Here is a 21,813-nt window from a genome sequence, read left to right as displayed (position 1 = left end):
CTCTCCTCCTCACCTGCAAAAAAGCTATTTTTCCTTCTTCCAGAGCCCGCCCCTTCTCCTCCGCTCCCTACCTTCCTCTCCACCACCGCCTTGGAAACCCTACATAAGACATTTTCTTAGAAACAACGCACACATCTCAAACTGCACCACCAGATGCCAGCAAGTGTCCTTCAACAAAAATGTGTTTAGGGTCAGATGACTTTGGGAAATCTGGTGTTACAGTAAGCATGTCCTCACCGTCGGGCTCAACCTCAGAACCTCTGATGGGCTAATGGATGTTGTGAGCATGCAGGAGGCACTAGAGAACCCAGGGGTCTCAGGGGAGCTGGGCCATGAGCCCCTTGCAGGGAAGGCGTGCTAACGATGTGCTGGATCTGAACGTCTGGGGGGTGCTGGCTGCTGTTTGGGAAAACTGATCTCTGCCCTCTGCTGTGGGCAAATGGCGACAGAGGAAGGAGTCGAGGGCAGGGAGGGAGCTGCCTTAAGGTCGGCTCAGCAGGAGCAAGTGGGACAAGGCCCAAGAGGAAAGAGAGATGAGGAAGACAGGTCTTATCAGGGAGACCCACAAAGAGGAGAAAGCGCATACTGCAGAAGGTGGAATGGCAAGATGCAACTATTGCCAAAATCTTTGCTTGGAGATCCTCAAATTCGAGCTATGTGGCTGGGCCTTGGGGACGGGAGCAAATCGATAGTACAGTTAGGGAAGAGTTCCTTTTTGCCATTCTACCTACTGAGCCCTGAAATAGTGGCGCCAGAGAAACAACGGCAGAGGAAGCCCCTCAGCCACTCTCTTTCAGATAGGACCTGATGGTGCTGCCGGACTCGACCACCTGGCCGGGTCATATCTCTCGGGCAACTTGATTTTTGCAGACTTTGTAACATGGGAATAATGATGACCTCTGCCTCAAAGGGAAGCTGTGTGGCTTGCAGAGGCAATCCAACAAGTACAGCCCACAGTGCCCGGATCACAATGTGTTTATTAAGGTGACCTCCTCTTTGATAGATTGCATTTATTCCATGTCATTATCTCTGCATCTTTCCTAGGTCAAGAAGAAGAGAGACTGGCCCTAGAAACTGCCCTGATGTATGGAGCTAAAAAGCCCCTCAACACAGAAGATGTCACCAAATTGAAGTCTGATGTTGACATGGACTTTGAAGTGGAGAATGCCGTGCTGGGAAAAGACTTCAAGCTCACCATCACCTTCCGGAACCAAAGCCCCACTCGCTACACCATCTCAGCCTATCTCTCAGGCAACATCACCTTCTACACTGGGGTCTCCCATGTGGAATTCAAGAACGAGACATTCAAGGTGACGCTGGAGCCCTTGTCCGGTAAGCTAATGAGAGGGACTGTTCTCCCTGGGACATGCTCTCTGCTTCCCTGTCTGGCTTGGTACCCTCACCCCCCACACACAACTTTCTGTCAAAGTTAAATCTCTACCCCAGAGCTCAGGAGCATGGACCTCACGGGAGACTCACTTCCTCTCGAGAGGCCTCAACTTTCCTTTTCATGTATCATGCATAGAAGGGAACACTGAAATTTTCAAAGCCTAGAGCCTCATGAGTTGTGAAAATTAAACGTAACTTAACTTCTTGTTACTCAAAGTGTGGGCCGAGGACCTGAAGCATCAGCATCCCCTGGGAGCTGGTTAGAAATGCAGTCTGTCAGGGTGGCCCAGTGGTGCAGCGGTTAAGTGCACACATTCTGCTTCGGCGGCCTGGGGTTCGCTGATTTGGATCCCGGGTGGGAACATAGCACTGCTTGGCAAGCCATGCTGTGGCAGGCATCCCACGTATAAAGTAGAGGAAGATGGGCATGGATGTTAGCTCAGGGCCAGTCTTCCTCAGCAAAAAGAGGAGGATTGGCGGCAGATGTCAGCTCAGGGCTAATCTTCCTCAAAAAAATAAATAAATAAATAAAAATTAAAAAAAAAGAAATGCAGACTCTCAGGTGCCACTCCAGACCTATTGAATCAGGATCTACATTTTAGCAAGATCCCAAGGGGACTGGAGTACACAGGGAAGTTTATGAAGCACATGTCTCAGAAAGCAAGCGCCCTGGTGGTGTCTCTCTCCCAGATTAGGAAAGGCTTTTGGGGGCGGCCCAGCAGGAATGGTGCGTTTGCTTCATCTAGAAGGCAGGGAGAGCTAAGCTCTGCTTACAGGCTGTTTCTGAAAAATGATCTGTCTGATCTATAGGGGCAGGAGAGAGCCCATCCGTGGGAGAGGGGACTAGAGACTCAGGATGCACTGCCCAGGAGCCTCTGAAGGACTTTGTTCTCGCTGCCACCTCTCGGGGGGGCCTCTTTCTCATCCTTAATCCCTTCCAGCATCCTTGCATACATGCCCTTCTAATGCATCTCCTTCACTATAAAAATTCAGAATATTTTAAGCAGGATTGGGATCAATGTGCTGCAGCTTCTGCTGTGGATTGCAATTTCAATCAATTTTACTTCCTGGGATACTAGTATTTAGTAGGCATAACAGTTGGCCACACAACTGGCAAAATGAGCCAACCAGAAGAAACTGGTCCCCAGGCAGAGCATGTCAAGTTAGACGGAGCAGGTTGGAAAGGACCGGAACACTTCGCCACACCAGATTTTCAGTGACCTGACATGTGGCACTGAAAAAGAAAAGAAAAAAAAAAGATAGGTGAATAATAATTTCTACAAAGTGGAGGCAAACAAGACTAAGGGCCCTCTGGGATGACCAACTCACGCATCTCAATTGTTTTCAAGCTTCCTGGATTCGCTGTCTGTCCCAAGCCACAGGAAGTGCCCCTGTGAGTCTTCCGAAAGATATTCGCAGAAAAATGGGGAACTATTACTAAAACTCCTAATTCCAAGAAACCTGCCCAAACTTGAAGGAAGCAAATCTCCCTAGCTTTAGTAATGTAGCTAACGACTAGGAAATGGCCACGGTATTTTCTTTGGAAACCGGAAGATCTAGCACTTTTCTATCCCTGGAGGTAAGAAAGGTAACTGTTATAGAAAAGAGCAGTCAGTAAACGACTCAAGGCGAGAACAATCATCGCGATTGTTCAGACCGGCTGACACCGTGGGTTTCAGGGCCGGAACCCTGCAATTAGACAAATCTGGATATAAGGTACAACTATATCACCCACTAGCTGTGTGTCCATGGGCAAGTTACTTACGTAATCGGAGCTCACCTTCCTTATCCATACATGGGAACAGCACCATCCACATCACAAGGTTGTTGATTCACTCCCCAAACCTTTATTTAGTGCTTACAAGTCCAGGTACTGCTGTATGCTAGAGACACAGCAATGAACGAGACAGAAGTTCCTGCCCTCGTGGAGTTTATGGTCTCCTGGGGGCTCGAGAATAAGCAGTAAAATAGTGACAGAGAATAGGAAATGCATGTAATACGGAAACATAAAGTAGGGTCAGGGGGATGGGGTGCTGGTGGGATGGGGTGGCTGGGAAAACCTCTCTTATAGGGTGACATTTAACAGAAACCTGACAGAAGGGAAGAAGAGAGCTTTCCAGCTAGAAGAAACCATAAGTGCAAAGGCCCTGAGGCCAGAGCACATCTGATGTGTTCAGTGAGCAGCAAGGAGACCAGAGTTGGGAGCAATGGCGGCGGCAGGAGAAGAGTGGTGGGTACAGGCTGTGTAAAGAATTGTAGGCCCTTGTAAGGACTTTGGCTTTGATTCCAAGTAAGCCAAGGAGCCATGAGAAGGTTTTGCGTAGAAATGGGGCATGATTTAACTTAGATTTTGAAAGGTCACCCCGGCTGTGTGCTGAGAAGAAACTACAGGGGAAGTAGGGCTGAAGCTTAGAGCCTGGTTAGGATGCTATTGCAACAGCTTAGTGAGAGACGGCGGCATGGTGAGGCGGGGAGGCAGTGAGAACTCATCAGGTCTGGGTCTGTTCTGAAGGTCGAGCCCACCGGCTGGTTGACAGATTGGATGGTGTAGGAGAAAGAGGATGTGGAGGAAACTAAATGAGGTAATATATGTGAAATGCCTCACAAATGGCAGTCTCTCAGTAAACGTTAACTTCCAACATGTTTACATTTGGGGAAACTGAGACTAAAAAGACGAGTTGATGTGTTCAAGGCCACACACAGCAATTAGAGGCAAAGTGGATGAGAGCAGCCAGGTCCCATTCAGGCAATGACAGTGAGCCAGGTCGGTGTAACCCTGGGCCCTAAGTGGGTCAGCTCCCTCACAAGTGCCCCTGGTGCCTGCAGTCCAGCTGCCTCTCACTCCCCTGGACAGGGAACAAGATAGCATCCTTTCCCACCTCACAAGAGACCTCTCTCTCAATCTCCTTCCCCTTCTCTCCCTAATCCAATGAAAGAACGAGCTTGCCTGAGTTCTCAGCTAGGATGGCGTGATATATTAGCCCTCTCAGTCATCTCTCTAGGGACAGCTACCTAAGCCTGACTCCGCATTAACACAGGTCCCACCCACTCGGCCAACCTCAAGGCTTGTCCTGAATGTCTTGAAGGGAGTAGGAGACTGTTTCTTGCTTTACCCGGTAGGTAGGTGGCATCAACTGTATGCAACAAATTGCATATTGCAATCTAAAATAAATTGCAATATATTTCAAAAAGACTGTGAGTCTGGATGTTGCTCAAGCGGGTCAGAGTACGTTCCTAGGAGGATCCACTGCAAAGAAAGTTTTCCAAGTCAAATGGGAGGCGTACTTTCTAGATCAATGATTAAAGGAAATGTGTGGGCTAGAATCAGCTTGGAAGATTTGAATAACTTAAACCTTCCAGTACCTTCAAAGGTGCTATCATTTCCACTTGGCTATATTTAGTTTTCTTTGCCTTTTGGGAAAGAGATGAGGCGGCTCCAGTCTGTGTCTCCCTTGGCTTTCCCGAGACACCATCAATGATGTTGGCAGGATCCCAGCTCCACTACTCATAGAATGAAAATCTATTCCTCTTTCTCTTGCCACGTTTAATAAACTTTATCTAGAACAATTTCTTGTGTGGTGGCAAAACACAGCACTTACATAACGTACTATTTCAGGAGCACTGTTCTCTTGGGCTTGGAAGCACAGCCCAGTTTCTTTAGTGCTGGGATTTAGAGAATGTTCTGCCTCCGAGCATAAAGGGGTCCTGATGCTGCCATTACAAAGGTAGCAAGAGCCACTGTAAAGATTGGTAGAAAGAAGTCTGGCATATCTCACCAGCCTAAAGAAACCCAGCAGTCAAACACAGCCCTCCAGAAATAGCCAGAGAAGTCCATTTTTTTAATTATTACTGGAGGCAGCTAGAGGCAAAATACACGTTCTTCAAGGCCTGTCGTTTTGCTACTCCATCTGTCCAGGTGTGGGGGAGTGAAACACAGTCCCCATGTGCTCATCTGAGCTTGTATCCAGTTGAGGTACAGAGTTTTATTTGTCTGGACAGTTCGTTGCTAGAGGAGCGAGGAGGAAGCAGAGTCCAGGCTCACGCCCGAAGAAGGCAATATGAGTGGGTCCTTAAAAAGGCAGAATTCGAGGGCCAAGGTCAAGGAAGGTCATAGGTTCAAAAGGCTGGCTATCACTGGAATAGGACTGCCCCAGGAATCAAGCCAAGTTGTTTAGTATTTGTCTAGGATGGACCAATATATTCTAACAATTCTGCATAGCCTGGGGCAGGCTTTCTCAGCTGAGGTGCCACTGACATTTCAGGCTGGGTAATTGTTGTGGGGGCTGTCCTGTGTGTTGTACGATGTTTACCAGCATCCTTGGACCCTACCCACTAGATGCCAGCAGCAATTCCCAGTTGTGACATCCAAAAATGTCTCCAGACATTACAAACATCCCCTGTGGGAGCCAAATAGCCCCAGTTGACAAGCACTGGTCCAGGATGACCAACATTTCCAGTTTGCCAGAAATTGGTGGGTTCTGGGGTGCAGGACTTTCCGTTTTGAAACTGAGACCATAGTAAGTCCATCCTAACTCTGTCCTAACCACACCCCTTCTAGTGCTAGAACTTCCCATCTCTGGGAGCATCCCAAACTTGAATATGCATCATCTGGGCATCTTACTCGAATACAGATGCTGATTCAGCAGGCTGGTGTAGGGTCGGAGAACCTGCCTCTCTAACCGGCTCTTAGGCGATGGCAGTGCTGCCTGTCTGCAGACCACGCTTGGAGCAGCAAGGGCCTGAGTTAGAAGGGCCGTATCTCCACTCGAACCAAGGCTTCCACGAGGCTGATTCTGTGGGACTCTCCCCACTTGTTGGAGTGGTGCTTCTGAATCCTGACTGCACAGTAGAGTCAGCTGTGGAACTTTTAAAACAATGCCTGGGCCCCAAACTCCAAGATTCTGATTTAATTGGTCTGAGGTGGGATCCAGCAGGGCAGGTTTTTGAATGTCCCAGGCGATTGTGATGTGGAGCCAAGACTGAGAGACTTGGCTTCAATCAGAGGGCTGGAGGCGGGTGGTCCCAGCACCTACTCCCTGTGAAGAGACTTTGGAGCAGATGATGAGCGTGGTCTGATGCTCCTAGCCTGTAAGCCAGCGAGTCAGAAGGCCTTCCCTGTGCCCTGGCGCTCGCTCCCATGTGGCCTTCCATCCTGGCTACAGGACAGCTGCTCATTATGGAGGGCTAAGACGAACTACCCTCTGCACTTTGAACTATTGACCATGGGAGTTATTTCCTTCAGTAACTTCTGCAGGAAGGAGGAATCTTTGGTAAAAGGCAGATGTTGGGCAGGCAAGCAGCAGTGGAGATATTCAATTCCATGGGCATGTGTTCCATGCGTGGGGATGGAGGCATGAGTCACCCATCTCCCTGCTGGACCTGCAGGCTGATGGCAAAACCCAGCACCTGGCTTTGCCCAGGTAGCAGCACGTGCTACCTCGTGGCCTGGGCTCGGCCTGCAGAACTATCCTTTGCTCTCTAGAAACCTGGGCTGTGGGAAATGGGAGTGATAGAGAAAGTGGGCAATGCAGCCAAATAGCACCTCTCTGCTGTGGCCAGAGCCACAAGATAGACCCTTGTCCTCAGCCCAGAGGGTAAACGGAGGAAGCCGGGACCGCTCCCCATCCTCCAGACGTCATCCTCACTGGCCTGTCCCCAACACCTGAAAGCTAACATCAGTGACTTGAGGAAACAAGCCTTTGGCACAGAGATCTTTGAAGTTACAAGTAGGAGAGGGGGTTGGAGAGAGCTGAACGCCTATGGTGAAAACTGGTTTCAACAGCTTCTTTCTCTTAAATAGAAAAATCGTGTCAGATTGGGACAGAAAAAGCTGGAAAGAAAATATGAAGCATTACAAGGAAAAGGTTTAGACAGTTGACAGTTTTGCTCAAGTTTTGCTGGTGGCCTGTGTGAGACATTTCTTATCACGTGAGGGGACGGCGCATGGAACGGTGGCCTTGGACTCCACCACTCCACATCTGACATCTCGGGATTGCAGCTGCCCTAATCAACCAAAGTTAAATCCCCTTGGTCCTTGATTTTAAACATCTTTGTCATGGCATGGCGTTTTACAACAGCAAAGGCACTGTTTGGAAAATCTGACACATTTTCTCAAGTAAGACTTTACTGAGTATTAAATTTCCAGCGCATTCTTTCTTTATCCGGGAAGCAGGAGAGCTTGTCCCTGATTGCCTCTTTATTCTATTTGTTCCTCACCTCTGCTGTGTTCCTGGTGGATGCTGTGCTAATGTGGAAAAGGTGGGGGCACTTGGGGAAAAGTAAATCAGATCCTATCTCGGGTCTTGATGCCTGGCCTGTTTGTTTTCCTCCTGCCAGTCAAGAAAGAGGAGGTGCTGATCAGAGCGGGCGAGTATATGGGCCAGCTGCTGGAACAAGCGTCTCTGCACTTCTTTGTCACGGCTCGCGTCAATGAGACCAAAGTTGTTCTGGCCAAGCAGAAGTCCACTGTGCTGACAATCCCCAAGGTCATCATCAAGGTCAGTTTAGAATCTCAGACAAGAAAAAAAGGCAAGGCTGTTGATTAGACACCCAGGTTTAGTGTGTTTTAGTGTGTGTGTCTTGCTCCAAAGAAAATGGAGCTAGGATCCTCCTGTTCTTTGAAAGAAGTAAACCGCCCTATATATAGACACACACATATAACACTCTTCTCTCCTCTCCAGATTTAAATATATAGATGTGGCTGCAGATATAAATATAACCTGTGGGTATAAACACACTTGTGGAGGAAGATAAAGATGTGTAATGGATACAGATGCTTAGAACTCTGTGTCTTCAGAATAAAGTGGGTCAGGCCTGGCAAAAAATGGAAACTGCCTGAATCATCTCCCACCTGCATTTGGGACAGTACTATTGTTCATTGAGACATAATTTTATACAGTATAATGCACAAAGTGAAATGGCAGCTTGATGACAATGACTTTTCGTATATGTATACATCTTGTAATCACCGGCCAGATGAAGATATAGAGGATTTCCAATAGCCCAGAAAGTTCCCTCTTGTCTTTTCCAGTCAATGACCCCCTCCCCATCGCTAAGATAACTACTTTTCTGACTTCTAAAACCATAGGAGTTTTTTGCCTGTTTGGCTAGTAGTATTAGCATTGTCTTTCCTTTTGCCACCAGAAAGATCTGCCCAAATGGCTCAAAGGAACTTGGCAGAGGAGGGCTCAGGATGGGTGGGAATGGAAGACCAATATGGTAGCCTGTTGGCTCCCACTTCTTAGGAGCACTCACAGCATCTGTAGCCACATCCCTGAGATACCTTCCTGCCCTATGAGCAGAAGCCCAGGGAAGCCCTTAGAGTATGACATCTTAGGCAAGCCTGATCCAAGGCTTAGAGACCTTCTCAAGTCACTGGAGAACATTTTTCGTGAAGTGATTAAGAGTGATTAGCACAAACCTTAAGCTGCATTCCTCTAAAGCGATAGATAAATCAAAGTTTTACAGTTGCTCATATTGTAAATGTCCCTAGTGGTGGTGAGGGGGGTTGACAATGGGTGGGGAGGGGGAGGCAGGCCTTGTGTCTTTTCAATCATTTGCTGTGAATCATTTGTAAAGCTGTTAACTGCTGTGTAGCATTCAAAATGGCAGCTTTCACTGGGTCTAGTGCCATGCGGGTGGCGCTTGAAGACTCCCATACAGTGAGTCACCCTAGCACGAGGCTCATCCAAACACAGACAGGTGGTGCCCACCGAGGAAGAGAACCCCAGACCCTTCATTTCTAGAAAGGCTTAACTCATCATGTCTCTTTGCCTCCTTCACCCCGGTCACTTCCCACAGGCCCATCACAGCACCATCTACACAAGAGGCCTTAAGAAACAGAATAAAAATGAGAGCTTGCAGGGTCTGCAGGCAGAATGGGAAACAAATGCAAAACAGAGTAGTGGTCCCTCCAGAGGTGCCATCAATCCTGTGAGAACGTGAATTCAATAGTATAAGGCACTGGGTACTGTAACCAGAGTGGGCCTGCCCTCCACCCCCCAAAGGGCAGGCTGCCCTCATGGCGGCTCTCCCTGGAGACAGGCAGGGGTCCCTCTGCAGGCCTCTCCAGATACACAGGGAGGCATCCTTTCCCATCCTCATTCGTGAACTCAACCTTGGAGTCTCTCCCACCAGAGGCAAGGCCTACATGCTCTACCTAATTACGAACCAACAGCTTGTCCCTGTGAGGGGCTCAGGAGAGAGCCCTTCCAAGCTGTGAATGCTCAAACCACAGCATAAAATAGAATTTAATTGCACCGCTGATAATAAACTGGTTGTATAAAGGAAACTAGTAACTTTCATCTTTTAGACCTTATTAATTTGAAGGATTGTTTGTTAGTCATCTTCCAGGTTTACTTAAAGAGCAGTTTAATTCCCCAGGGGCAGAATCAAAATACCTTCTCCCACAAGTTGAGTGACATGTGCAGGGAGGGTATACTTTAAAAAGAGTTATGTTTTGTTTTTTTAATTTCCATAAAGGGATCGGGGATGCTGTTCCTGGAGGAAACTTACTTGGTGGTAGGGCCATTTGACTGGGACTCAAGCACGAGGGAGATGGAAATTCCAGCTTCTGTCCAGGGCCAAGTTTGTTCAGGAAAGGAGGCAGCAGGCATCCTCACAAAGACTATGCCTCAACCACTGACCTCATTAGCCCTTAACCCCAAGGATGAACTGAATCCAAGCAGGGCAAGAGGTGTTCCTGGGTAAAGCACCGCACAGCCTAAGACACCCAGGTGTCCCTGAGCTGTGAGAGGCCCTGCTTCCAGAATCTCTGGCTAATGGACTGGGAACCTGGGATGCTGCTTAGCTGACTGCAGATATGAAATACAGAGCCATGGCATCCAGTCCTGAAAGTGACTGAGGGCGGGAAAGAGGACACAGAGAAAAGGAGGGGAGGGGGAAAGGGAGAGGAGAGGAAGGGAGGGGAGGGGAGGAGAGGAGGAGAGGAAAGAAGGAGAAGGAAAGGGCAAGGAAGGGATGGAGAAGAGGAGAGGACAGGAGGGCAGGGAGAGGAGAGGAGAGGAAAGGCGGTAAAGGGAGGAAAGGAAGGGGGAGGAGAAGAGAAGAGAGGAAAGGACAGGAGGGCAAGGGGGAGAAGAGGAGGAGAGAGGAAGGGAAGGGAGGAGGAATGCTGGAGGAGAGGAGAGGAAGGGGGAAGGGGAGGGCAGAGGAGGGAAGGGAAGGGAGGGAAAGGGGAAGAGGAGAAGAGGGGAGGAAAAAGGGGGTAGGAGAGGAGAAGAGGGGAGGGGAGGAGGAAAGGGGGAGGAGAGGAGAAAGAAAACGTTACGCTGCTTATGCTGGGGACCTCAGGGAGAGAAGTCAAATCAATCGTATGACACAGGAGTCAGAGAGGGAGCTAAATGCAATGAAAGGACAAAAGCACAATGTCTCAAAGGTCCAGAATTAGCTAGGGCACTTGGGCCCAAATTCTAGGAAAATGCTAGAACACTTCATCAACCTCTTTGATTCTGGGACGGGCCCACAGCTGTCAGAAGTTCTCCAGGTCGCTGCCTGCGATGACTGTGCGGGGCACAGGGTGAGCCGATGCAAGAGACAAAGGATGAGAGGACATGGCCCTCCCTCCTGTCCTCAGCTTAGGGCACGAGACGGGAGCCCCGCACACGGTAATGGCAATGATAGCAGCTGTGAATTATTGAGCTCTCTCTTATTATACTTCTCTTGTATCATTTAATCCTCATTACCATCCTGCCAGGTGGGTTTTATTGTAATCCCCATTTTACAGACGAGAAAACTGAGAGGCCCGGAGAGGGTAGTGCCCTATAGCATAGTGGTCAAAACACGGGCTCCAGGACCAAACTATCTGAGCTCAAATCCTGTTTTCTTAACATAATAACTGTGACCCTGGACACATCACTTTAGTTCTTTTAGCGTCTGTTTCCTCATCTGTAAAACAGAGACAATGGCAATACTTACTTCATAGGGTTGTTGTGAGTATATATGAGTTAATGAATACCTAATGCCCAACTCACAGGAAACGCCCAGTATATGGTTGGTGTGATTGTCATTATTACTGTTCATAAGCAACTTGCCCCTGACCGCGCGCCTGATAAGGGAAGGAGTGAAGCTTCTAACCCAGGTCTTTCTGACTCAGAAGTCTGTGCAGGTAACCACACAGCTACATTGCTCTCACAGGGGAACTTTCACAAAAGGTGGCAGATGGTGACCGCCTTATCAGAGGGCCTGTGTGTTTCAAGAGAGGAGAGGTCTCCCAAGGTTGAGTGGAGTGGGCAGCAGAAATTGAGGCTGTGGAACAGTGACAATCCTCAATGAATGGATGACATTTCAAGCAGCAGAGATGGATGGAGAGACCACCCCAGATCCTAGGAAAAAGCATAAGCCAGGGCAGAAAGAGCGCGCCAGCAGGCGAGGGGAGCAGCTGCAGCCCTGCGTTGGCTGGAATGGAGGCTCCAGCAGGGACAAGAAAGGCAGCTTGGGGCCATTCTGAGATGAGCCTAAGATTTTTGGATCAGAGCTTTATAACTAACTCTATGAGCAAAGAGGCTTCAGTGAAGACTCCAGAGCATGAGGGTGACATTACTGTCAGCTCTGCCCTCCCAAGAGTCAGAACCTCCTTTCCTTCTCCTTTCTCTTCAAAGCCTTTGCCGAAGGCACTGTCTTCCTCCAGGAGTCCCAGGCCAGCCTTGAGACTGGAGTTATCTGGAAGCTAGTTTGCAGCTGTTCTTACAACTAGCTCCCTTTTTAGGGCAAATAGAGGCCAACCTGGGGCGATATTGGGCCCACCTGTATGAATCCATGTCATTGTCAATCAAAGCTGTTAGGCCAGTGGACAAGTACTTACATCCTGCTGGACCCAGTCTTGGAATGCATTCGTCCCCGTGACATAAAGACGGGGACTGGGTTAAATTGTGCTCTTGGTTAACCATTCCTGGCATCCACCGTGGGATGAGGCATAGTGTGATCCTCATATGGAAAATGGCAGGGAGAGACATTCATTAAACTTTAATGAGCACACATCTCTTTTCTCATGCTATCAAAATATTTTGATGAGAAAAGTATATTTTATTAAAATCAGACATGGAATTTTTCTCTGCCTTCCCGTGCGTTGATTGTTGTAGGATGCTTTAAGTCAGGAAAAGACTCTAGCATTTTGATTTTTGCAGAGGATGGGAGCAGTGGAGGGGATTCAGCTGGTCTCCAGGCGAGAGACTGGTTTATCTGGCATCTGGTGTGTAACAGGGACCAGCGTTTTGGTGGTTTCTTCCATTCTCAGTTAGCAGTGAAGGTTTCACAATTTTTGTGTCCTCAGGCAAGTCAACTAGAGTGAGACCACCAGGAGGGACACCCGCATCCCCTTTTGTAGAGAGGCAGAACTGCGTGGTGGCTTAGAGAAGGCTGGAGTCAGACCACTTGGGTTCATAATCTTACCTGGGCTGCTTTGGGCTAATTACTCAACCACCTTATACGTAAATAGTACTGACCTCACTGGGTTTCTGAGAAGGATAATTAAAATAATCCACATAAGGAGCCTAGCATCCTGGTACCCAATCAAAGTAGGTACTCAGTGAAGACCAGCGTTTGTGTCCACCACTCATGCCTGGCCACCACGCTGTTTTCTTTCCTCCTCTTCTTTCTTCTTTCTTTCTCTCTGTCTCTCTCACACACACACGTCCTCTCTCTCTGAACTTCAGTGTCCCCTTTTGCAAAATGAATGACACACCAATAATTATATTTCTACTCGTGCTATTCATTACAATCATATGTAAGACACAAAGTTATTAAGAGTTAACATCTGTAACGTTTGTGGGAAGGCTTAGCCCAGGCCAGGACCTGGAGTTGCTGATAACCGTCCTTGCCACCCTGCCTAATCCCATCTATGCTTGGAACCCAGCAGTCACACCTCAGAGCTGCTCAGGGCAGCATGCGGCCTGAATCGAATGTACCCCTCACCTGGGGGCCTTGAATGTGACTGCTGGGTGCTGAGTGTGTGCATTGATCCCTGGGGAATCCTCATGCAAGGGAGGCTGCTCTTGAAGAGCCTGGCCTGAGGCTGAGGGGAGAGAGGAGGTGGTCACCCTCTCAGATGACCTCCATTCAGTGCCTGTAAATAAACTGCCGAGAGCGGCTCTGAACCAGATCAGGTGTCAACACCTCTGTAGAATTATCACGTGAACGAGTCCTGCAGCCTTTGGAGAATGTCGTGAAACACCAAGAGACCTTACCTTCTCCTTTGAACTAGGAACCATTTTGCTAGGAGAAAATATAACCACTTTCTATGTATGTAATTTTTAAAAATCACAACCATGAACAAACAGGTGCCCCGAAATTTAAAAGTATGTGTATCTTTTAAACATTTAAAATGAGCATAATTGTTTGTTATCAAGATTTTTTACCCTGCATTTTAATATGCCGCACTGCTTCCCTCCCCCCAGGTTGGACACAACCTGCACAAGCGTAGGTGTTGGCCTGGAGTGGCATTAACAAGATTTTAAGGTGCATTTGCTCCGTACTTATGTGTTCTGTTGACTAAAAGAAATTTCCAGTATTTATTCATCCCTTTGCTTAGTCACTCACTTATTTATTCATTCATTTCTTCAATCTACTCAACAAATAGTTATTTGGTGCCTGCTCTGTAGATAAGTTGTAGCAAATGCTTTTTAAAAATTAGCAGAGAAAAACTCAACATTGAGAACATCTTTATTGACTTTTTCTTTGAAATGGAGAAAGATGCCAGTGTTTCCTTTCCGCAGTGGCTGCCCGTGCCCCAGGGGCTTGGCTGCTCTATTTACTCACGGGTTGGCCACCACTGCCACACAGCCTGCAGTGCTCCTCTTGACAGTGTATACAGGGCTATGAAAGGGGGCAATTCATAGAAATCCAAACAGAATCTGTGTGACCGGCACTGACTGGCGTGGCCTTGGCACTGACCGGCATGGCCTTGGCACTCTGGACTTGCAGTGTGAGGATAGCACAGGTCACATGGGAGATGTCCCCACCGACTCCCCACCGTGGGTGCTGAGACCTACACTTGTGCAGACTGTGCCCAGCCTGGGGGTGGAGGCGGGGGCAGGGAGGGGACCAAATCCAGCCCACCCACCACTCGCGAAGCCGTGCAGGGAGCCACATCCCCCCAGAGAAAGGGGCACCCTTTCCTAACTTGTGCAGACGCACCCTGGCACCGGCTGGCTCCACACCCAGATCTCTCTGACTCCAGACACACCGTGGTTTTTCTCAGCGTCTGCTCTGCCATTGTGTTCTAACTGGAGCCCACACTCTTACTGAGGTTAAGTGTGCAATCCTCTTCCTTCCCCTTCCGCTCATGCCCTGGAGCCCCTGCTTTAACCAGAGCAGAGCGAGGCCTGAGGGTTGCTGTGGAGGGTGCCTGGGCCCTGCTCCTCCAACATCCCAATTCATGTACCTTTATCCCGAAGGAAAGCTTAAAATTGTAGAGACCACTTGAGGAATGCCAAGCATCCGCAAAATGCTTGACAACCACTGGGTAAACTGTGAGACTCAAGTATGGTTTCGTTTTATTTGGTGAGAGCCTAAATATCTGAAACTTTCCGTCAAGGAGAAAAATGAAAACGAAGACTTCTGTGTTCTAACTATCCCCTGAACCCTGAACCGTTTTCCCTCCCACGTCTCCAACCAAGCACATTTCTCCCTTCCAGCCTCCCTGTGTTCTCTGTGACTCCCTCACACACCCCGGTCACCAGGAGGCAGCCTCCGCTGTCTGTCCCCACAGCCCTTCAGGGGGAGGTGGGACAGGGCGCAGGCAGGTGGACTTCTCCGCTGCTTTTAAGAAGAGTTGATGGAGACTTCCAGCTTCTCTTCTTCACGGTTCTCCTCTCCAGGACCTGAGAAACCAAATGCATGTCATTCCCTGGGGGGGACCTCATGGATGACGAGGCTCTCATGCTCACCCTGGCAACATTTTCTCCCTGTAAACCTCAATAGCATTTAGATTCAATAAATGCTTTGTTTCAGATGGTCTGCCAGATCATTTCATGTATAATATCACATAGAATCCCACCAGTAACCACGTAAGAAACCAAGGCCCAGAGAATTCAAGTAACTTTTCCCAAGGACACACAGCAGCAGCCCCTGGTCCTTAGCACCCTGAGTCCAGCACATTTTCCCCTCAGATTCCCCCAGGTATGGTCACTGTCTGCATCCCAGCCACAGCAGTTGTGCCCCTTAGCTGTGTCCTGAGTTGTCTGTGGAGAAAATCAAAGATGTCTGTCTGTGAGATCCCATCATGAGGGGCTCTGAGCAGGTGAAACCTGTGTATCCCGGTAGGGTCCCAGGTAGGGGCCCCACCCCACTGGCTTTCCGTGCTCGGGTAGCTGACTCCACCATTCACGGCAGTCGGTCACGGAGGAGCAGACAATGGACGGCTCTGTCAGCCAGGAGAGCACAGCCTAAACCAGATGTCTGAGTGAGCCCTGCACTAGAAAGTGTGCGTTTCTGTCTCCGTGCTCAGCACAGCGACAGCACAACCTGTATTTGATCATGAAATGAGAAATCACTGATGACGGAGGTACCTGAAACATAATTTTCTCTGTGCATTTCCTCTTCCCTATTTTTTTAATCTTAAAAAGAAACACACACACAAAGTAAAACATCAAGAATAACGAATCTAGGGGCCAGCCCCCTGGCGCAGCAGTTAAGTTCGCGCGTTCCGCTTCCTGGCAGCCTGGGGTTCGCCGGTTCGGATCCTGGGTGCGGACATGGCACTGCTTGGCATGCCATGCTGTGGTAGGCGTCCCACGTATAAAGTAGAGGAAGATGGGCACGATGTCGGCTCAGGGCCAGGCTCCCTCAGCAAAAAGAGGAGGACTGGCAGTAGTTAGCTCAGGGCTAATCTTCCTCAAAAAAAAAAAAAAAAAAGAATAATGACTCTCGTCTACCTTGTCATATGATCCCACTGTGTTTGTGCTGCTGGTTATTTTTTAAAATGATATCTCTATCTTTGCCTAAATAGAAAATCCTATTATCATCAAGTAATACAACATATCAAGGCCCCAAGTCTCCCTTGTCACATTTTACTCTGGCACAGGAATCTGATTCTTTCCCCATAAAGTCAAAAAGAAAGAGTTGGGTCGTATAAATATTTTCAAATTTAGTTCAGGGTCAAGTTGTAATCCTTGTGCTCAACTGGTAGTTTAATAACAACATAAGGTCACACTGCAAATGATTCTTCAGTGGATTTCAGAAAATAAAGAGGCTATTTCTAGCAAAAAAAGTATTTTTGCCTCTCTGCTATCAGAGGTCACAGTGTATGTAGCGTTAAAGATGAGTGTTTTGGAAACAGAAAGACCTAGATTTATACGGGTTCTACTAACTTATTGGCTCTGTAACTTGGACATTCTCTTTATCTCCTGAGTTCTAGTTTCCCATTAATAGGACGGAGATAATGATGATTTCTACCCCAAGACCATAGGGCTGTTGGGAGGATTAAACAAGACAATACAAACAAAACGAGGAGCGGAACGCCTGCTTTACTAAGTAAACACTGAAAAAAAGTAGCTTATTATCATTGATCAGAGTCAGTATAGAGGTGTGGTTAAGCAATGACTCTGGCACCAGACTGTCCACATTCAAGTCTCGCTTCCTCTACTTACTATCTGTGTGAACTTGGATAAGTTACTTAACTTCTCTGTGCCTCAGTTTCCTCATCTGTAAAATGAAGACACATAGCATCTACCGCATAGAGTTGTAAGGATTAAATGAGTTAATGTAAGTAAATCATTTGACAGCATCGTCAGTAGAATTTTCTGTGGTTATGGGAATATTCTAATCCGTACTGTCCAATGTGATAGACACTAACCAAATGTGGTTACTGAGTACTTGAAATGAGGCTAGTACAACTAAGGAAGTGAATTTTCAATTGAGTTTAATTTTAATTAATTTAAATTTAAGTAGCCACATGTGGCTAGTGGCTACCATATTGGACAGTACAGACTTAGAACATGGCACGACTATGGTAAAACCACCAGCGTTATTTAGTAAACGCTCACCTCAGTGTGTTAGCTAGAAGCAAGGGCGGTGCTGGTAAGCAGAGTTTACAAACAAGCAACTGCTTACGGGCAGTGACCATAGGCTGGGCACGAGAAAAAGTTCATTTTCCAGTAATTCATGCAATATGTGACCAGCAACACTTGCCGTAAGGGCTGTGAGGTGAACTAATAAATCATGTGAAGCATATTGGCAACTAAATTCATTCTTTCTCAATCTTTTTCATTCATTTCAGTTTCAATTTTGAGTATAGTTGTGCATACTGTAAAGCATATACTCTGTGGAAGATATCTTGTGATTTTCTAAAAAGTAACTTCTTCCAAGAAGTTTATACGTAACGTGTGTGTGTTAGTAACTTTCTTGTTTACCAAAAAATCAGAATAGTTGCTTATTATCATGAAATTGCATAAAAGACAAGAACTCAGTACGTCAGTATGATGTGGATCAAGGCTGCCCCAGGTAGAGAAGCCCAAGGCGTCCTGGCCTACATGCTGATCTATAAGACCCGATGGATTTATGGTGTGGATTAGGGCTGCCCCAGGGAGAGAAGCCCAGGGCATCCTGGCCTACATGCCAATCTATATGACCAGATTCATATCTAAAGTTATACGACCACACAATAACCAGACCCCATCTGCACTGAAACCATTTAGTGGCTTTTTACATCATCTTTTCTTTGTCTAGTAAAAATAAGTCACGTACCCGTGCCTTATAAATTTAGCCCCAACCCTCAACACATTGCAGCTCTTCACTGCCCTTAGGTCCTGTTCCCATGCCCGCAGCTCTTACTGCCCATGGGTCCTGTCCCCATGCTATTCCATACTAGTCTCTGAATAGAACAGCACTACTGCCAGACCTTGAGAGTCCAAGAAATCTTTCTTTCGACTCCTTGGCTCGCTGAGCCCACATCAAGTATTGGTGAATGATGTTTAACTTGGAAAGCATCATACTTTATGTTAATTTTTAAAAACAAGAGATATTTTAAATGGAATATAGAAAAAAATCAGGACCATCAAACACATGGAAAAGAATTTGATGTCTCTGAGTATGACGTATGCTTTATCCTTTTCTCTGGTCTGAGTAATGGCTACTCTTCTCTAAAGTGAATACTCACAACAGTTTCTTCTTGATCTAACCTTGTCTAAATTACTAGAGGCTCCCTTTATTTAAGATTTTATGAGAGTGAGAAAATCAGAAATGGAACTACGTTGATATGGAATTATTTTTACAGCATTACAAGAAAAGGGAGCAGTACAGATTCCTTAAAGAATGAGATGTGAACAGACATTTCTCCCACGACGGTCATCATGCTCAGATTCTCACAGATACCATAGTGCGGCGTGTCTCTTAAATCAACATGTATATGAAAATACCATGTGTATGCTCCATTTTCCTCAAACGAAGGGGACAAAAGATCTCCACTTAAATTCCCTACGCAGTAAACAGTGATGTTATGTGTCGGGCAGGCTTTTCTATTTGGTTTGATTTGCGTTTCCAAGGTTCATTATCTCAGTAGTCAGGCGAATGAAGTTTAAATTGTGGGTGCAGGAGGCAAAAGTCGGGAAAGGGACACAGAGTCTTTGTTAATTGCAAAATAAACTCTCTACAAGCTGAGGAGAGCCCTCCCTTTTCATCTCCCCACCTCTCTCAGCAGTCTCCCCACTCCAGGATGGAGGAGGTTGGGCAGTGTTTATACACCCAGGCCAGCAGCTGTTACAGAGATGTATCTGGAAGCAAACTAGGCGTGGACGCATGAGCTTATCTGAGAAGGCTTGTTCTCCCGATCATATTCGGAACCAAAGCCGCTCCATGAAGCCTAACACATGGGCCAGGCTTTCAGGGACTAACTTTCCCCTACCGCTGTCACCAGTGACCTGGAAGGGTGTGCTTTGCCTTCCACCACACAGGAATCTTTCTGTAGAGCTAGCCAACCCATGGACCTGATTCTTATGCTGGAGCCCATGGGCCCAGGGAGGGCTATGGATAGACTTCGAGGGTCTGTCATGAATCCCCTGAAACTCCATGTGAGTCATGTGTGCACCTTGTACTTGTCACTGTGTGTGTCTGTGTGGAGAAAGGGGCCGTAGCTGTTATCAGATTTTTTTAAGGGTCTTGCACCCACACCTGTAAAAGCATGCCACGAAGAAGGCAGATGGCTCCAAAATATTTCCTCCCCACAATTAAGGGGATTACAGCAAACACTTTTACCAATAGTCTCTCTAACGCAGCATACTTTCTCCAATTTAGACAGTTTTTGTGGACATTATCTTTATCTTGTATTTTTTTTTTTGTTTTTGAGGAAGATTAGTCCTGAGCTAACGTCCTCCTCTTTTCCCTGAGGAAGACTGACACTGAGCTAACCTCCATGTCCACCTTCCTCTATTTTATGTGGGACGCCTGCCACATCATGGCTTGACAAGCAGTGCATAGGTTCACACCGGGATCTGAACCTGCGAACCCCGGGCGCTGAAGAAGAATGTGCAAACTTAACCGCTGCACCACCGGGCTGGCCGCTTTATCTTGTATTTTAAAAATCTGAAAGTGTTCTGAAATTTTTTTCCAACTTAGCAAAAATAGATTGGCCATACTTGAGAAGTAAACCAAGAGTACCATGGAAAATACTCTAATAATGTGCTTCCATGCCTCCGACATCTATGTCGATAGAGTCTGGACATCTGGGAAGAAAGTGAAAATTTCAGTCTGTCTTCCAAATGTTTTGTCTGCATCAGTGGTTTTCAACTGGGGGGGGCAGTTTTCTAAGTTGATCCTTGGAAATCAACAGGTTTGCTTAAAGTAAATGTATTATAGGCTCCACCACCTGAGATTCTAATTTAATTATTTGGGGTGGCCCTAGACCTCTGTAGTTTTAAAGCTCCCCATGTGATTCTGTCATGCATGCCAGGTTGGGGACCACTGGCTAAAGTGCTGAACGCAGTGCCTGGCGTACAGTCCCTGCTCTGGAGGCGACACCCCCGGGGGTCAACATGACCATCATTGTCTGCTCCACCCCTGATCCCTCTGAACGCAGCCCACCACCCCTCTCAGTCCAGGAGATGGGGATTTGCATGTAATAAACATGGGGAATTGGCTGCAATTTCTTTTTTTTTAATAGATTTTTAAAATCCCATAGACATATATTTAGCCACAAACCATATCTTAAAGAGCAAAGCCATAAAGATTTCTTCTTGACTGTAGAGTCGGTAAGCAAGGGTCTTCTCTGGACAATGTCCTTCCTCTTTTCCTCTCTTTATAAGAAAAGCTCATTTCCACACGATTTTTCCTAAATTATATGCTGCTTAAAGAAATGTGGTATAATAATGGCTGGGTTGTTACATAGAAAACTCAAACAACCAATAAATTTCAATTTTAAGCAGTCAATCTAATTTAACAAATAATTGCTGGGCACTGGCTAGATATTGGGGTTGAAAGTGGGCTAAATATAAGATGAATAAAGCAAACTACCCCAAGCATTGCTACTCCTAAGAAGTATGAGCTCTGATGTACGGAGCCTTTGCCGTGTGCCATGTGGTGTGTTAGCTGCCTTACGTGCATTATCTCATTCTACCCCTTCTTAGGAAAGAAGAACTGTTACTGTTATCCTGTTCCCAAGTTGCTTAGAGCTTATACAGATCCACCCATCTGGCGCACATATCCCCTAAACAAACAAGTCCTATAGCTACCTGGCCATTTTCCAGCTCATTGTGTTGGTGTTGGGAAAGCATCTACTTCCAAGCGTGGCATGGTGCCTGGCCCATAATAAACAAGCATAGGAGCTAATAATAACAATAGCCTTCCCATAGATTATCCCATAGGAATGTCAGTCCGGCCTCAGAGACAAAACCGAGTCTCAGAAAGGTTGAGTAATTCACCCGAGGCCCCACTGCTAGTAAGTGTTGAAGCTGGCGTTGAACTCTGGCCACCTCACGTGACACTCTGCCAAATACCTGATACTGCTGGGAGTTCTTATGCAAAAACGCACCAATAAATAGCCTTACACTCTCCCAGACTCAGGTGTACCTGCCGGTGAAAAGTCTTTTTGCCTATTTTAGTGCCCCGATTCCTCTTCTTCACCTTCAACAGTGAGGACTCCTTCCGTGGACATATTTCCTTCTGAAGTGCCTAAAAGACAGAAGGCACAGGCCCCATGGAGCATTTTCTTCCTTTCGAACTCAGGAATCCCCCATCTCCTGGCAGGAAACTTGAGCCCTATCCAGAAGCAGCATCCACGTGGCCACTCTCCCCACAGAAATCTGTTGCTACAGCAAATGCACTTCCACCTCCTGCCGACAAAGAGCAGCTGGTGGTCATGGCTATTAACCTGAGCTCTAATTAGGGTGATTTTTATAATGAGGAAGAGATTAGTAATTTTCTAATTAGTAATTTTCCACCTTTTTCTCAATAGGTATCCCCCAGTCAAAGCAATGA

General features: G+C 47.1%; 1 protein-coding gene across 1 annotated transcript in view; it reads left to right on the top strand.

Annotated features, from left to right (window-relative positions):
- The window catches only part of F13A1 (coagulation factor XIII A chain), a 156,063-nt gene that overhangs the window by 126,322 nt on the left and 7,928 nt on the right, over positions 1-21,813 (top strand). The window contains exons 12-13 of the mRNA XM_001492684.6: positions 1,045-1,332; positions 7,726-7,886. Coding sequence (XP_001492734.2) covers positions 1,045-1,332; positions 7,726-7,886 — 449 coding nt within the window. The remainder of the gene's footprint in view (positions 1-1,044; positions 1,333-7,725; positions 7,887-21,813) is intronic.

Source organism: Equus caballus, chromosome 20, assembly GCF_041296265.1.
Source record: "Equus caballus isolate H_3958 breed thoroughbred chromosome 20, TB-T2T, whole genome shotgun sequence".
In the NCBI taxonomy this organism is placed as follows: Eukaryota; Metazoa; Chordata; class Mammalia; order Perissodactyla; family Equidae; genus Equus; species Equus caballus.
Note: the sequence above shows the minus strand (reverse complement) of the source record. Positions and strands in the feature narration are given on the sequence as shown.